We start from the raw sequence: 18,479 nt of genomic DNA on the forward strand, positions 1-18,479 counted from the left end.
GCATGTGCAGACTGGGCACCAGGGGAGTCCGGGATAGCACAGGTTTTATTGCACAATTACGTCTATACTTCCTCACAGTGATGATCCACCATCCAGATCACTGAATGTTCATCAATCCTCGCCTTTCGCTCCCAAAGCCAAAATGCAGCAACATAACTTTACCTGACAATCATGCCCGGTCGAAGGTCAAAGTTCTTTCTCACGATTTCCATCAACGCCCTGTCGCCCATTTGCGATGTTCCGTATGAGAAAATCGAGATGGAGAGCGGCTCCGCCACACCAATGGCGTAGGCAACCTGCAAATTGTACAGCAAGACTTGTTTGCGGAAAGGTCCATATCACTAGAAAAGCTCTTATAGAACACAGCTGCCCCCTGGTGATGAATGTAGGAATTTCAGAAAGATATTGTATTACATATATTTGGTGCAGTAATGGTTAAAAGCCTGGGTTAGTGTGTGTATATATCTACTGCAGTAAGGTTTTTAAGAATCCCAATTTAAAAGACAGGCAGACACTGTGGCTACTGAAGTGGTAATTAAGGCATCGTAAATATGAGATCATCCTTATTTCGAACGATGCTTATGTGTAAAAGAATAAACCTAATGGGGTTTTGTTATGATTTCTGTGAGCAGATAATTAGAGACATTCAGTCCGATTTTCTGGCTGCGTCCTGTCGGAATCGGGATGGGACATGGCCGGTAGATCCCATGAGAGGCCTCTTCTGGGATTCCCGGTGGTTGATACACCTCGCGGGATCTAACAAGATCTTGTGAGACGTCGTGATCTGGATCCCCTCTACAATGAGCGGGATCCAGACTTGAATAGTTAAGTATCCTAAAAGCTCACTTAAATCTGCCGACGTCAGATAGAATCTACCTGTGGCATCCACCGGGCTCTCCGAGGAGACCCCAGCTGGGCACCATTTAGCCCTGGTTTCCACAAACTGGGACCAGGCAGAGCGGCACTTGGAGTGGGGGGAGGGGTCTCCCAGGCGCTTGAAGGCCCCTAAGTGGTCAGCAGCTGGGCAGGATGGTATCCTAGCCCTGCTGATGCCACTTGGGTTCTGTGGGATGGCCAGCCTGGCATCCTGGCATATTGGCAGTGCCATCTAGGCACTCTGGCAGTGCCACCTTGCTGCCAACCTGGCACTGCCAGAGTGCCCAAGGGACACTGCCAGTCTGGCCACACTAAATTGCCCCTTAATTGGAAAAAATGAATTGGGTACTCTAAATTTTTTTTTTTTTTAAAAAGAGCTGACTCATTTCTTCCCCCATTAGATTGCGCCCATTGATTTCAAACGTAAGTTATCAGGTCATGGGATTTGAGTAGGATAAAGGTGATGTAACTAAACGGAGGAGGTAGGTCTGTACCAGGTCTCCTGCAGGGAGTCATTCAGTTTAGATTTGGCTGTGAACAGAAAACAGCTTCCAAAAAAAGCTGTCAAATTAAACAGTGGTTTCGCACAGACAAGAAGCTACTGGCTGTTTCCTGAATGATCTCTCTCTCCAAGGCATCTCAAGACAGCAAGTTTTCCTGTGGCTATTAACTGTATTTAAAAGTGGCTTTTGACCTGTAAAGGGTTTTGCTTGATTGGAGATAAAGAAGAAAGCAGTTAGGCGTTAAAGTGTTTCATTTTGTTGCTAAGCATCGTTTAGCTGGTAATTGTGAGCTATATGTCCTATGCTGTTCAAGTTAGTTTAATCCTGTCATAAAAATAATGTTTATTTTAATATACCAAGGGCTGGATTCTCTGTCCCGCCGCGCCAGATTCTGCCCCGACCGGCCGGCGGGATTCTCCGTTTCGCCAGCCGATCAATGGGGTTTCCCATTGTGGGGCAGCCCCACGCCGTCGGGAAACCCCCGGGTGCCGGCATAACTGAGAATCATGCCGGCGGAGAATCCCGGACCATATCCCTATTTGTGTGTCAAATCACTCCTGGAGCGAAGTATCCTTTCCTCAATCTTACAAATTAAATAAAATATTGGAGTTTCTGTCCGGTGTCCTAGCAACCGTTGGGGTCTGGTCTGCGATCGTGATACCATACACCGACTCTACACCGATACACGCATAGCCCTGTCCTGGCACTGCCATCCACCAGGTTCGCCCCCAACTCACTCTCCACCCCGACTTTGATGCGTCTCAACATTCCTTCATCGTCCGTTGGGACACAATCCTGGAATTCCCTTCCTGACAACACCCTGGGGGCACCAGGAGTACAAGGACAGCAACAGTTCAAGTGAAGACTCACACCTGTCTTTCCTTCGCCTGCCCCTCCGCTCTCAATGAACACAAGGACTTTATACTTCACACCATGTGAACTCGGTGTTCGGCTGGAATGGGCATTGAGTGGGAATTATTGCAAGTACCACCTTTGTTTCCTCTTCATCCTCAATACGGCCCAATGTCGGCACCGAATCTCCTTCATCAGCCCCCCTCCCCGCACCCATCAGCCCCCCTCCCCGCACCCACCACCCCCCCTCCCCGCACCCACCACCCACCCCCCCCCCCACCACCACCCCCACCCCCAAAGTCTTGAAATGACTGCACTTAATGTTAATGCAAAGATACTTAACATGGTCATAAGAACTTAAGAGATAGGAGCAAGAGGAGGCCATTCGGCCCCTCGACCCCGCTCCGCCATTCAATGAGACCATGACTGATCTCCCACGTCAACACCATTTTCCTGCACTGTATCGTAACCCTTGATGTTTTTAATATGTAAAAATCTACCAATGTCAATCTTGAACATACTCAATGACTGAGTTTACACCGGCCCTCGGGGCCAGAGGATTCCAAAGATTTCTCACCTTCTCAGCGAAGAAATTCCTCCTCATCTCGGTCCTAAACGGCATGGCTCTTATTCCGAAACTGTGTCCCCTGGTACTGGACCCCCCCCCCCAGCCTGGGGAAAGATCCTTCCTCAATCTGCCCTGTCCATCCCTGAAAGAATTTTGTTTGTTTGAACTTTGTATTTTGTCCAAACTTCAGAGAATAAAGGGCCAGGGGGCGAGACTCTCCGTCCCGCCAGCGCCGATTTCCGGCGTGCCCTCGCCAGCAGTGGGATTCTCCGTTCCCGCAGCCGGCCAATGGGGTTTCCCATTGGGTACACCCCACGCTGTCGGGAAATCCGCGGGCGTGGGTGCACTGCCGATGAAGAGGAGGATCCCGCCGGCGAAGAATCCCGCAGCTAGTCTATTCAATTGCTCGTCATAGGGCAATGCCTCCATGCCAGGAGTTAATTTTATGAACCCTTGTTGCCGTACTGCATTGGTGTAATTGGTGCATTGGTGTAATTGGTGCAATTGGAGCATTGTTGCACTACTGCATTGGTGTAATGAAGTCAAAGTAAAACTAACAGATCCCTCGGCCAAGCAAGCAGAGTCATGTTATACAGATGCAGCAAACAGCCCAAAGGGACACCTCGTCATTCCTAGACTGCTGTCTCCCGGGTCCTCACCTGCACCAAGACGCGTTTGCACAGTCCGGCTTTCACCAGGGATTTGGCAACCCAGCGAGCTGCATAGGCTGCTGACCGATCAACCTTTGTGTAGTCCTTGCCTGAGAAGGCGCCACCGCCATGAGCTCCCCATCCCCCGTACGTGTCCACAATGATCTTCCGCCCGGTCACACCGGCATCACCCTGCACAATCCAAAGACAAGACACGAGGTGATTCCTTCCACCGCGGAAAGAGGGTCAATCCAGCTTCGGGGAGGGTGGCGTGGCGGGAGGTCTTTAAGATTCAGAAAGGGTTAGGCAGGGGATGACGTGGAAACTCCATTCCCATTGTCAGGAGAGACCCAAAGCCCGGAGCCCTAAATATAAGATCCAACCGGGAATTCAGGAGAAACGTCTTTACCCAGAGAGGGTTGCGAAGGTGGCACTCGCTAATACAAGTCCAGTCCACCCACTTCTCGTCCCGCTCCTGGTGGTCACTAAGGCAGACTTTTGTCTGTGTCCACAGCTAGTAATCCCTGGAACAGGTGGCTAGTCTGTCGCCGGGGTCTTATATCTTGAGGGGCCCCACTCCACATCAAGCGTGGGTGACCAGGAGTCTCTCCCGCTCTTACCGCCAGCCATTGGCGTGTTTGGAAGGATTTGCAGGTTGACACACTCGCCCTGTTTGGCTGCGTGATGAATGCACCTTCCTTAGCCGTCCCCAGGGTGGAGCGAAACAGGAAATGCTCGGCCGTCTCATCAGGTCTGACAGCATCGAGAGCTCAGAGCTCACGTTTCGAGTCTGGATGACTTTGTCAGAGCTAGATAGAACTGGAAAGAGGGTCAGATTTATACTGTTGTTGGAGGGAAGGGGGGGGGGGGGGGGAGCGTGGAGGAGTGGGGCTGGATTAAGCTCCAATGATTGACAAAGATGCCTTGGACAAAAAGAGAAAGGGAATGTAAAAGGGGGTGATAATGACTAAGCCGGATGATAAAATTGGCGCTGTGGTGGGATTCCAGAGCTTCTGGCCCAGAGGCAGGGCCACTACCCACTGAGCCACAAGACTAGTACAAGGAGTAGTTTAGGTGAATAACATCGATACATTGGAGCGGAATCTTGACAATCGCTTGAGGGAGAAAGAAATAGAAAGATATGCTGATTGTGGGAGACAAAATAAGGTGGGAGGGGGATAGCATGGAACATGAACACCAGCTAGACCAAGTGGGCCGAATGGCCTGATGTGCTTTCTATGTAAGATTTTCAGTGACTTACATTGTGATGTGATTCATCTCCACTTTGGGGTTGAGTCTGTGCTGATAGTGAGGCGTTACACTGGGTTGGAGACGGGGCTGCAACACCTCAGGTCAAAGGCTCCACCCCACAGGTCCCTGTTAACATGGTCTACTGCTGGCAGCACAGGACTGGGGGATCACCCACATTCCCCACACAGCCCTTGTGGTGGTCACCGTTGTACGGTGTTATCCCAGCTGTACTCGCAATTTGAATGACTAAAGTCTCCGTCTGAAGCTTTACCAGATTGGATTCTACCCACGTAAACGTACAGCAAAGCCGCGCTCTTTGAAAGGACAATCCAATTGGTTGGGTGCCCCAACTCTTCTTCATTGTCTTGAACATGTTTCTTCTTCCAGTGTTCAGCAAATTCTCTTTAGAATTTTACCATTGGACCTGCTTCCCTTTCAGGCAGCGCATTGGAGGTCAAAATCATTCTCTTCATTATTATTTTTGTCAATTATCTTAAGCCTGCTTCGTCTGGCGACAGACCCTCTGACCAGCAGGTTATTTCCTGTCTACTCTGTCAAAACCCTTTACGATCTTGAACACCGTTTTATTTTAGACCGTCCCGGATAATGTCCTTTCGACTAACCTGGGGTCCTCCGATCACGAACCGCCCACTGGGCTGGAGGTGATACACGGTGTTGTCATCCAGATACTTCTTTGGCACCACTGCATCGACGACCATCTCCTTCAGGGAGGCGCGCATCTCGTCCACCGTGATGTCCTCGTCGTGCTGCACAGAGATGACGATGGTGTGCACACGGGTTGGGACGACCATTCCGTTCTCCTGGCTGTACTGGACCGTCACCTGCAGAGGGAAGGCAAGAGCTGGGTCAGCCCAGCGCCCATCGCGGTGATGGGGAGCTGGTACGGATGCCCCCGAGAAAGCATCCTGGGCGGGATTCTCCGTTTCCGAGACTGTGTTGCAGCCAACGCAGAATTCGTGGACTTTCACGGCAGCAAGACTGGTGCCGCACCTGGATAGATTCCGTTACTGTGGAGGGGCTAGCACCGGTGCCACATGGAACACATTCAATTCCAATGGAAAACGGTGCAGGATTCGCCGCGTCCGTGACTGACACTCGGGAGCCGCACATACACATTACACTCCCCACACACACTCACCCCAGGCAACAAGACGGCACTGGTTGTGTTGGAGCGCGCCCATGCAGCTGATGGGTCTGCTGGGGCCAGAGGGCACCAAGGGGAGTGCCCCGGGGGTCACCTGTACAACCCGTGGCACTAAGGTCCCAGCGAGCAGTCAGCGGCGTGCGCAGCTGCAAGGCTGCCTTGCCGGCTGCGGCAATGGTGTTCTGTGCCCGTCCACCCCGACCCCACAGCCCACCACCTGGCCACCCCCCCCGGCTATTCCCCCCAGCCCTGGCAGAAACGCCCCGGCCAACGGCACAATTTGCAGCAAACTCTGGCGATGTTGGACACTCTCCGTATCCCCCTCGCTCTCCCTCAGCAGCCACGACGCCGGTTTGACCATTTTTAAAAGCACGTCGGGAACTCGGCTCATCGGAGGAGAAGAATCGCGGCGACTCCGGAAAATACCGGGTCGGGCCCCTTATTGATATGCAAACGGTGTTTACGGTACGTGCGTTCTGGAACGCATTCATGCGCTGTTGAGTTGACGGAGAATTGCAATTTGACATCAAATCGCTCCCCGCCGCGGTTTTGGCGTCGGAAACGATTCTCCGGCCAATCGCGTTTTGAGAGTACGCCGTCGGCCAACGGGGAACCCCGCCCCCTATCTGGCTGCCTTGAAATGATGCCAAGCCTCTCTGGCAACCTGTGAGGTAGCAGCGCCGGGGGAACCCCCGCGCTGACGGGCAGCTTAGAAATGTCACCCACCTGGGTCTTGGAGTCAGGTCTGAGCCAGGGCAGTGTCCGGTCACGGCGGAGCTGAGCCATCTTGTAGTTGAGCCGGTGCGCCAGGATAATTGTCAATGGCATGCATTCCTCTGTCTCATCTGTAGCGTATCCGAACATCAGACCCTGAAAACAGGACATAAGCGCTTGCTTAGCGAATTAAGAGGTTGGTTTTCCTTTCCTCATCCAGACTGGGTCAGGACCAAAATGCCTCCACCCCTCTCCCACCCTGACTTCCAAGATTAAGACCAGTGGGCCATTTGCTAAGACTATCATGGGATAACAACATACAGATATGATGGGCTGAATGGTTTACTTCTGTTGTGATTCATTGTACAATCCTCAGGGAACCCTAACCTAAAGTTGTGGCTACATTCACGAAAATCACAACTTAAAGTGAAACAACTTTAAGCGAATCGCATGTTCCCATAGGAATTCATGTTAAAGCTGGAGTTTGGTGCCTTGGGACATTTCTCACCCAGAGTAAAATAGTTTACAAATTAAAATACTGCATCATAAACGTGCCGCGCTGTGCATTCATAGCTGAAGTAACTAGCAAACTAAAAATATATCACCAAATACGAAAGAAATGCATTATACAGAATCGCACAATTTAAAATGTTTAAAAGGATCACATGACACCCACTTGCAAATCATCACTTTTACATTGGCTGGGCTCCATCTAGTGGCAGACGCTGGAAGGTGCAGGTAGCAGCTGAAGTCCTGACTAGCTACATTGACCAACCTCTGCCGTGTGATGGAGCCCAGGACTTCAGTGTCAGTTCAGAGTGGAGCCAGGGGCGAAGCCAGCAGCCGTGGGTGGAGAACAAAGAACAGGAAGAAAAGTGCAGCACAGGATCAGGCCCTTCGGCCCTCCAAGCCCGTGCCGACCATGATGCCCGGCTAAACTAAAATCTTCTACAATTCTGGGGACCGTATCCCTCTATTCCCATCCTATTCATGTATTTGTCAAGATGCCCCTTAAACGTCAGTATCGTCCCTGCTTCCACCAACTCCTCTGGCAGCGGGTTCCAGGCACCCACTACCCTCTGCGTAAAAAACTTGCCTCGTACATCTCCTCTAAACCTTGACCCTCGTACCTTAAACCTACGCTCCCAAGTAATTGACCCCTCTACCCTGGGGAAAAACCTCTGACTATCCTCTCTGTCCATGTCCCTCATAATTTTGTAGACCTCTATCAGGTCGCCCCTCAACCTCTGTCGTTCCAGTGAGAACAATCCAAGTTTATTCAACCTCTCCTCATTGCTAATGCCCTCCATACCAGGCAACATCCTGGTAAATCTCTTCTGCACCCTCTTGAAAGCCTCCACATCCTTCTGGTAGTGTGGCAACCAGAATTGAACACTATACACTATACTATAATTGAATACTATGGCGGAAAGCGTCATAGATTGCAGTTATGTAAATGTGGTCACACCCAAGGTGCAGGCAGAGAAATGGGTGACCACCAGAAAGGGCAGGCAGTCAGTGCAGGAATCCCCTGTGGTTGTCCCCCTCTCGAACAGATATACCCCTTTGGATACTGTCGGGGGGGATAGCCTATCAGGGGAAAACAGCAGCAGCCAGAGCAGTGGCACCACGGCTGGCTCTGATGTTCAGAAGGGAGGGTCAAAGCGCAGAAGAGTAATAGTAATAGGGGACTCAAGAGTCAGGGGCACAGATATGCGCTTCTGTGGACGTGAAAGAGACTCCAGGATGGTATGTTGCCTCCCTGGTGCCAGGGTCCAGGATGTCTCCAAACGGGTAGAGGGCATCCTGAAGGGGGAGGGCAAACAGGCAGAGGTCGTTGTACATATTGGTACTAACGACATAGGCAGGAAGGGGCATGAGGTCCTGCAGCAGGAGTTCAGGGAGCTAGGCAGAAAGTTAAAAGACAGGACCTCGAGGGTTGTAATCTCGGGATTACTCCCTGTGCCACGTGCCAGTGAGGCTAGAAATAGGAAGATAGAGCAGCTAAACACGTGGCTAAACAGCTGGTGTAGGAGGGAGGGTTTCCATTATCTGGACCACTGGGAGCTCTTCCGGGGCAGGTGTGACCTGTATAAGAAGGACGGGTTGCATCTAAACCGGAGAGGCATAAATATCCTGGCCGCAAGGTTTGCTAGTGTCACACGGGAGGGTTTAAACTAGTATGGCAGGGGGGTGGGCAAGGGAGCAATAGGTCAGAAGGTGAGAGCATTGAGGGAGAACTAGGGAATAGGGACAGTGTGGCTCTGAGGCAGAGCAGACAGGGAGAAGTTGCTGAACGCGGCGGGTCTGGTGGCCTGAAGTGCATATGTTTTAATGCAAGAAGTATTACGGGTAAGGCAGATGAACTTAGAGCTTGGATTAGTACTTGGAACTATGATGTTGTTGCCATTACAGAGACCTGGTTGAGGGAAGGGCAGGATTGGCAGCTAAACGTTCCAGGATTTAGATGTTTCAGGCGGGATAGAGGGGGATGTAAAAGGGGAGGCGGAGTTGCGCTACTGGTTCGGGAGAATATCACAGCTGTACTGCGAGAGGACACCTCAGAGGGCAGTGAGGCTATATGGGTAGAGATCAGGAATAAGAAGGGTGCAGTCACAATGTTGGGGTTATACTACAGGCCTCCCAACAGCCAGCGGGCGATAGAAGAGCAGATAGGTAGACAAATTTTGGAAAAGAGTAAAAACAACAGGGTTGTGGTGATGGGAGACTTCAACTTGCCCAATATTGACTGGGACTCACTTAGTGCCAGGGGCTTAGACGGGGCGGAGTTTGTAAGGAGCATCCAGGAGGGCTTCTTAAAACAATATGTAGACAGTCCACTAGGGAAGGGGTGGTACTGGACCTGGTATTTGGGAATGAGCCCGGCCAGGTGGTAGATGTTTCAGTAGGGGAGCATTTCGGTAACAGTGACCACAATTCAGTAAGTTTTAAAGTACTGGTGGACAAGGATAAGAGTGGTCCTAGGATGAATGTGCTAAATTGGGGGAAGGCTAATTATAACAATATTAGGCGGGAACTGAAGAACATAGATTGGGGGTGGATGTTTGAGGGCAAATCAACATCTGACATGTGGGAGGCTTTCAAGTGGCAGTTGAAAGGAATACAGGACCGGCATGTTCCTGTGAGGAAGAAGGATAAATACGGCAACTTTCGGGAACCTTGGATGACGAGTGATATTGTAGGCCTCGTCAAAAAGAAAAAGGAGGCATTTGTCAGGGCTAAAAGGCTGGGAACAGACGAAGCCTGCCTGGAATATAAGGAAAGTATGAAGGAACTTAATTAAGCAAGGAGTCAGGAGGGCTAGAAGGGGTCACGAAAAGTCATTGGCAAATAGGGTTAAGGAAAATCCCAAGGCTTTTTACACGTACATAAAAAGCAAGAGGGTAGCCAGGGAAAGGGTTGGCCCACTGAAGGATAGGCAAGGGAATCTATGTGTGGAGCCAGAGGAAATGGGTGAGGTACTAAATGAATACTTTGCATCGGTATTCACCAAAGAGAAGGAATTGGTAGATGTTGAGTCTGGAGAAGGGGGTGTAGATAGCCTGGGTCACATAGTGATCCAAAAAGACGAGGTGTTGGGTGTCTTAAAAAATATTAAGGTAGATAAGTCCCCAGGGCCTGATGGGATCTACCCCAGAATACTGAAGGAGGCTGGAGAGGAAATTGCTGAGGCCTTGACAGAAATCTTTGGATCCTCGCTGTCTTCAGGGGATGTCCCAGAGGACTGGAGAATAGCCAATGTTGTTCCTCTGTTTCAGAAGGGTAGCAAGGATAATCCCGGGAACTACAGGCCGGTGAGCCTTACTTCAGTGGTAGGGAAATTACTGGAGAGAATTCTTCGAGACAGGATCTACTCCCATTTGGAAGCAAATGGACGTATTAGTGAGAAGCAGCATGGTTTTGTGAAGGGGAGGTCGTGTCTCACTAACTTGATAGAGTTTTTCGAGGAGGTCACTAAGATGATTGATGCAGGCAGGGCAGTGGATGTTGTCTATATGGACTTCAGTAAGGCCTTTGACAAGGTCCCTCATGGTAGACTAGTACAAAAGGTGAAGTCACACGGGATCAGGGGTGAGCTGGCAAGGTGGATACAGAACTGGCTAGGCCATAGAAGGCAGAGGGTAGCAATGGAAGGATGCTTTTCTCATTGGAGGGCTGTGACCAGTGGTGTTCCACAGGGATCAGTGCTGGGACCTTTGCTCTTTGTAGTATATATAAATGATTTGGAGGAAAATGTAACTGGTCTGATTAGTAAGTTTGCAGACGACACAAAGGTTGGTGGAATTGCGGATAGCGATGAGGACTGTCGGAGGATACAGCAGGATTTAGATTGTCTGGAGACTTGGGCGGAGAGATGGCAGATGGAGTTTAATCCGGACAAATGTGAGGTAATGCATTTTGGAAGGACTAACGCAGGTAGGGAATATACAGTGAATGGTAGAACCCTCAAGAGTATTGAAAGTCAAAGAGATCTAGGAGTACAGGTCCACAGGTCATTGAAAGGGGCAACACAGGTGGAGAAGGTAGTCAAGAAGGCATACGGCATGCTTGCCTTCATTGGCCAGGGCATTGAGTATAAGAATTGGCAAGTCATGTTGCAGCTGTATGGAACCTTAGTTAGGCCACACTTGGAGTATAGTGTTCAATTCTGGTCGCCACACTACCAGAAGGATGTGGAGGCTTTCGAGAGGGTGCAGAAGAGATTTACCAGAATGTTGCCTGGTATGGAGGGCATTAGCTATGAGGAGCGGTTGAATAAACTCGGTTTGTTCTCACTGGAACGAATGAGGTTGAGGGGCGACCTGATAGAGGTCTACAAAATTACGAGAGGCATAGACAGAGTGGATAGTCAGAGGCTTTTCCCCGGGGTAGAGGGGTCAATTACTAGGGGGCATAGGTTTAAGGTGAGAGGGGCAAGGTTTAGAGGAGATGTACGAGGCAAGTTTTTTACGCAGAGGGTAGTGGGTGCCTGGAACTCGCTACCGGAGGAGGTTGTGGAAGCAGGGACGATAGTGACATTTAAGGGGCATCTTGACAAATACATGAATAGGATGGGAATAGAGGGATACTGACCCAGGAAGGGTAGAAGATTGTAGTTTAGTCGGGCAGCATGGTCGGCGCCGGCTTGGAGGGCCGAAGGGCCTGTTCCTGTGCTGTACATTTCTTTGTTCTTTGTTCTTTGTACTCCAAGTGTGGCCTAACTAAGGTTCTATACAGCTGCAACATGACTTGCCAATTTTTATACTCAATGCCCCGGCCAATTAAGGCAAGCATGCCCCGTATGCCTTCTTGGCTACCTTCTCCACCTGTGTTGTCCCTTTCAGTGACCTGTGGACCTGTACAACTAGATCTCTCTGACTGTCAACACTCTTGAGGGTTCTACCATTCACTGTGTATTCCCTACCTGTATTAGACCTTCCAAAATGCATTACCTCACATTTGTCTGGATTAAACTCCATCTGCCATCTCTCCGCCCAAGTCTCCAAACGATCTAAATCCTGCTGTATCCTCTGACAGTCCTCATTGCTATCCGCAATTCCACCAACCTTTGTGTCGTCTGCAAACTTACTAATCAGAGCAGTTACATTTTCCTCCAAATCATGTATATATACTACAAACAGCAAATGTCCCAGCACTGATCCCTGCGGAATACCACTGGGGACAGCCCTCCAAATCAGAAAAACACCCTTCCATTGTTACGCTCTGCCTTCTATGACCTAGCCAGTTCTGTATCCATCTTGCCAGCTCACCCCTAATCCCGTGTGACTTCATCATTTGTACAAGTCTGCCATGAGTGACCTTGTCAAAGACCTTACTGAAGTCCATAAAGACAACATCCACTGCCCTACCTGCATCAATCATCTTTGCGACCTCCTCGAAAAACTCCATCAAGTTAGTGAGACACGACCTCCCCTTCACAAAACCGTGCTGCCTCGCGCTATTACGTCCAGTTGAACAAAGAACAAAGAAAAATTACGGCACAGGAACAGGCCCTTCGGCCCTCCAAGCCTGCGCCGATCCAGATCCTCTATCTAAAACTGTCGCCTATTTTCTAAGGATCTGTGTCCCTCTGCTTCCTGCCCATTCATGTATCTGTCTAGATACATCTTAAATTACGCTATTGTGCCAACCTCTCTCACCTCCACTGGCAATGCGTTCCAGGCACCCACCACCCTCTGCGTAAAGAACTTTCCACGCATATCTCCCTTAAACTTTTCCCCTCTCACCTTGAACTCGTGACCTCTAGTAATTGAGTTCCCCACTCTGGGTAAAAGCTTCTTGCTATTCACCCTGTCTATACCTCTCATGATTTTGTAGACCTCAATGAGGTCCCCCCTCAATCTCCGTCTTTCTAATGAAAATAATCCTAATCTACTCAACCTCTCTTCATAGCTAGCTCCATACCAGACAACATCCTGGTGAACCTCCTCTGCCCCTTCTCCAAAACATCCACATCCTTTTGGTAATGTGGCGACCAGAACTGTACGCAGTATTCCAAATGTGGTTGAACCAAAGTCTTACACAACTGTAACATGACCTGCCAACTCTTGTACTCAATACCCCTTCCGATGAAGGAAAGCATGCCGTATGCCTTCTTGACCACTCTATCGACCTGCGCAGCCACCTTCAGGGTACAATGGACCTGAACACCCAGATCTCTCTGTAGATCAATTTTCCCCAGGGCTTTTTCATTTACCGTAGAGTTCGCTCTTGAATTGGATCTTCCAAAATGCATCACCTCGCAGTTGTCCGGATTGAACTCCACCTGCCATTTCTCCACCCAACTCTCCAATCTATCTATATTCTGCTGTATTCTCTGACAGTCCCCTTCACTATCTGCTACTCCACCAATCTTAGTGTCATCTGCAAACTTGCTAATCAGACCACCTATACCTTCCTCCAGATCATTTAAGTATCTCACAAACAACAGTGGTCCCAGCACGGATCCCTGTGGAACACCGCTGGTCACAGTTCTCCATTTTGAGAAACTCCCTTCCACTACTATTCTCTATCTCCTGTTGCCCAGCCAGTTCTTTATCCATCTAGCTAGTACACCCTGGACCGCATGAGACTTCACTTTCCCCCTCAGCCTACCATGGGGAACCTTATCAAATGCCTTATCAAGATGTCCATGTATATGACATCTACAGCCCTTCCCTCATCAATCAACGTTGTCACTTCCTCAAAGAATTCTATTAAGTTGGTAAGACATGACCTTCCCTGCACAAAACCATGCTGCCTATCACTGATAACTGGGGCTGTTTAGCACAGGGCTAAATCGCTGGCTTTGAAAGCAGACCAAGGCAGGCCAGCAGCACGGTTCAATTCCCGTAACAGCCTCCCCGAACAGGCGCCAGAATGTGGCGACTAGAGGCTTTTCACAGTAACTTCATTGAAGCCGACTTGTGACAATAAGCGATTTTCATTTCATTTTCATTTCATTTCATAAGCCCATTTTCTGCCAAATATGAATAGATCCTATCCCTCAGTACCTTCTCCAGCAGCTTCCCTACCACTGACGTCAGGCTCACCGGTCTATAATTATCTGGATTATCCCTGCTACCCTTCTTAAACTAGGGGACAACATTAGCAATTCTCCAGTCCTCCGGTACCTCACCTGTGTTCAAGGATGCTGCTAAGATATCTGTTATGGCCCCAACTATTTCCTCTCTCACTTCCCTCAGTAACCTGGGATAGATCCCATCCGGACCTGGGGACTTGTCCACCTTAATGCCTTTTAGAATACCCAACACATCCTCCCTCCTTATGCTGACTTGACCTAGAGTAATCAAACATCTATCCCTAACCTCAACATCCGTCATGTCCCTCTCCTCGGTGAATACCGATGCAAAGGTAGATAAGTCCCCAGGGCCTGATGGGATCTACCCCAGAATACTGAAGGAGGCTAGAGAGGAAATTGCTGAGTCCTTAACAGAAATCTTTGGATCCTCACTGTCTTCAGGTGATGTCCCGGAGGACTGGAGAATAGCCAATGTTGTTCCTCTGTTTAAGAAGGGTAGCAAGGATAATCCAGGGAGCCTTACGTCAGTGGTAGGGAAATTACTGAAGAGAATTCTTCGAGACAGGATCTACTCCCATTTGGAAGCAAATGGACGTATTAGTGAGAGGCAGCATATTTTGTGAAGGGGTGGTTGTTTCTCACTAACTTGATAGAGTTTTTCGAAGAGGTCACAAAGATGATTGATGCAGGTAGGGAGTGGATCTTGTCTATATGGACTTCAGTAAGGTCTTTGACAAGGTCCCTCATGGTAGACTACTGCAAAAGGTGAAGTCACACGGGATCAGGGGTGAGCTGGCAAGGTGGATACAGAACTGGCTCGGTCATAGAAGGCAAAGAGTAGCAATGGAAGGATGCTTTTCTAATCGGAGGGCTGTGACTAATGGTGTTCCGCAGGGATCAGTGCTGGGACCTTTGCTGTTTGTAGTATATATAAATGATTTGGAGGAAACTGTAACTGGTCTGATTAGTAAGTTTGCAGACGACACAAAAGTTGGTGGAATTGCGGATAGCGGTGAGGACTGTCAGAGGATACAGCAGGATTTAGATTGTTTGGCGACTTGGGCAGAGAGATGGCAGATGGAGTTTAATCCAGACAAATGTGAGGTAATGCATTTTGGAAGGTCTAATGCAGGTAGGGAATATACAGTGAATGGTAGAACCCTCAAGAGTATTGAAAGTCAGAGAGATCTAGGTGTAGAGGTCCACAGGTCACTGAAAGGGGCAACACAGGTGGAGAAGGTAGTCAAGAAGGCAAACGGCATGCTTGCCTTCATTGGCCGGGGCATTGAGTATAAGAATTGGCAAGTCATGTTGCAGCTGTATGGAACCTTAGTTAGGCCACACTTGGAGTACAGTGTTCAATTCTGGTCGCCACACTACCAGAAGGATGTGGAGGCTTTCGAGAGGGTGCAGAAGAGATTTACCAGAATGTTGCCTGGTATGGAGGGCATTAGCTATGAGGAGCGGTTGAATAAACTCGGTTTGTTCTCACTGGAACGACAGAGGTTGAGGGGCGACCTGATAGAGGTCTACAAAATTATGAGGGGCATAGACAGAGTGGATAGTCAGAGGCTTTTCTCCAGGGTAGAGGGGTCAATTACTAGGGGGCATAGTTTTAAGGTGCGAGGGGCAAGGTTTAGAGTAGATGTACGAGGCAAGTTTTTTACACAGAGGGTAGTGAGTGCCTGGAACTCGCTGCCGGATGAGGTGGTGGAAGCAGGGACGATAGTGACATTTAAGGGGCATCTTGACAAATACATGAATAGGATGGGAATAGAGGGATACGGACCCAGGAAGTGTAGAAGATTGTAGTTTAGTTGGGCAGCATGGTTGGCACGGGCTTGGAGGGCTGAAGGGCCTGTTCCTGTGCTGTACTTTTCTTTGTTCTTTGTTCTTTGTTCAAAGTACTCGTTAAGAATCTCACCCATTGTCTCTGACTCCACGCATAACTTTCCCCCTTTGTCCTAGAGTGGACCAACCCTTTCTCTAGTTACCCTCTTGCTCCTTATATATGAATAAAAGCTTTGGGATTTTCCTCAACCCTGTTTGCTAAAGATATTTCATGACGCCTTTTAGCCCTCTTGATTCCTCGTTTCAGATTGGTCTTACATTCCCGATATTCTTCCAAAGCTTCGTCTGTCTTCAGTCGCCTAGACCTTATGTATGCTTCCTTTTTCCTCTTAGCTAGTCTCACAATTTCACCTGTCATCCATGGTTCCCTAATCTTGCCATTTCTATCCCTCATTTTCACAGGGACATGTCTGTCCTGCATTCTAATCAACCTCTCTTTATTTTGGTATCGTTGGCCTTCCCCCAATTTAGCACTCTTCCTTTAGGACTACTCTCGTCTTTGTCCATGAGTATTTTAAAACTTACAGAATTTTGATCACTATTCCCAAAGTAATCCCCGACTGAAACTTCAACCACCTGGCTGGGCTCATTCCCCAACACCAGGTCCAGTATGGCCCCTTCCCGAGTTGGACTATTTACATACTGCTCTAGAAAACCCTCCTGGATGCTCCTTACAAATTCTGCTCCATCTAGACCTCTGACACTAAGTGTATCCCAGTCAATGTTGGGAAAATTAAAATCTCCTATCACCACCACCACCCTGTTGCTCCTACATCTTTCCATAATCTGTTTACATATTTGTACCTCTATCTCACGCTCGCTGTTGGGAGGTCTGTAGTACAGTCCCAACATTGTTACCGCACCCTTCCTATTTCTGAGCTCTGCCCATATTGCCTCACTGCTCGAATCCTCCATAGTGCCCTCCTTCAGCACAGCTGTGATATCCTCTCTGACCAGTAATGCAACTCCTCCACCCCTTTTACCTCCCTCTCTATCCCGCCTGAAGCATGGATATCCTGGGATATTTAGTTGCCAATAATGCCCTTCCCTCAACCAAGCCTCAGTAATAGCAATAACATCATACTCCCATGATGTGGAGATGCCGGCGTTGGACTGGTGTGAGCACAGTAAGAAGTCTTACAACACCAGGTTAAAGTCCAACAGGTTTGTTTCAAACACTAGCTTTCGGAGCGCTGCTCCTTCCTCAGCTGAATGAAGAGGTATGTTCCAGAAACATATATAGACAAATTCAAAGATGCAAGACAATGCTTAGAATGCGAGCATTTGCAGTTAGTTAAGTCTTTACAGATCCAGAAATAGGGGTAACCCCAGGTTAAAGAGGTGTGAATTGTCTCAGGCAAGGACAGTTGGTAGGATTTCGCAAGCCCAGGCCAGACGGTGGGGAATGAATGTAATGCGACATGAATCCCAGGTCCCGGTTGAGGCCGCACTCACGTGTGCGGAACTTGGCTATAGGTTTCTGCTCGGCGATTCTGCGTTGTCGCGCGTCCTTAAGGCCGCCTTGGAGAATGCTTACCCGGAGATCAGAGGCTGAATGCCCTTGACTGCTGAAGTGTTCCCCGACTGGAAGGGAACATTCCTGCCTGGTGATTGTCGCGCGATGTCCGTTCATTCGTCGCAGCGTCTGCATGGTCTCGCCAATGTACCACACTTCGGGACATCCGTTCCTGCAGCGTATGAGGTAGACAACGTTGATCGAGTTGCACGAGTATGTACCACGTACCTGGTGGGTGGTGTTCTCACGTGTAATGGTGGTATCCATGTCGATGATCTGGCATGTCTTGCAGAGATTGCCATGGCAGGGTTGTGTGGTGTCGTGGTCGCTGTTCTGAAGGCTGGGTAGTTTGCTGCAAACAATGGTTTGTTTGAGATTGCGCGGTTGTTTGAAGGCAAGTAGTGAGGGTGTGGGGTTGACATTGACAAGATGTTCATCTTCATCGATGACGTGTTGAAGGCTGTGAAGAAGATGTCATAGTTTCTCCGCTCCGGGAAAGTACTGGACGACGAAGGGTACTCTGACGGTTGTGTCCCGTGTTTATCTTCTGAGGAGGTCGGCGTGGTTTTTTGCTGTGACGTGTTGGAACTGTCGATCGATGAGTCGAGCGCCATATCCCGTTCGTACGAGGGCACCTTTCAGCGTCTGTAGATGTCTGTTACGCTCCTCCTGGTCTGAGCAGATCCTGTGTATACGGAGGGCTTGTCCTTAGGGGATGGCTTCTTTAATGTGTTTCGGGTGGAAGCTGGAGAAGTGGAGCATCATGAGGTTATCCGTGGGTTTGCGGTAAAGCGAAGTGCTGAGGTGACCGTCCTTGATGGAGACGAGTGTGTCCAAGAATGCAACTGATTTTGGAGAGTAGTCGATGGTGAGTCTGATGGTGGGATGGAACTTATTGATGTCATCGTGTAGTCGTTTCAGTGATTCTTCGCTGTGGGTCCAAAGGAAAGAAATGTCATCAATGTATCTGGTGTATAACGTCGGTTGGAG

At 49.3% G+C, this 18,479-nt stretch overlaps 1 protein-coding gene across 1 annotated transcript in view; it reads right to left on the bottom strand.

Moving 5' to 3' along the window:
- Window positions 1–18,479, bottom strand: part of LOC140403679 (S-adenosylmethionine synthase-like) — a 228,937-nt gene that overhangs the window by 9,965 nt on the left and 200,493 nt on the right. The window contains exons 5-8 of the mRNA XM_072491843.1: window positions 6,592–6,735; window positions 5,324–5,542; window positions 3,459–3,641; window positions 163–296 (exon numbers count right to left, since the gene is read on the bottom strand). Of these exons, the coding sequence (XP_072347944.1) occupies window positions 163–296; window positions 3,459–3,641; window positions 5,324–5,542; window positions 6,592–6,735 (680 nt within the window). The remainder of the gene's footprint in view (window positions 1–162; window positions 297–3,458; window positions 3,642–5,323; window positions 5,543–6,591; window positions 6,736–18,479) is intronic.

This window comes from Scyliorhinus torazame, chromosome 28, assembly GCF_047496885.1.
Source record: "Scyliorhinus torazame isolate Kashiwa2021f chromosome 28, sScyTor2.1, whole genome shotgun sequence".
Lineage (NCBI taxonomy): Eukaryota > Metazoa > Chordata > Chondrichthyes > Carcharhiniformes > Scyliorhinidae > Scyliorhinus > Scyliorhinus torazame.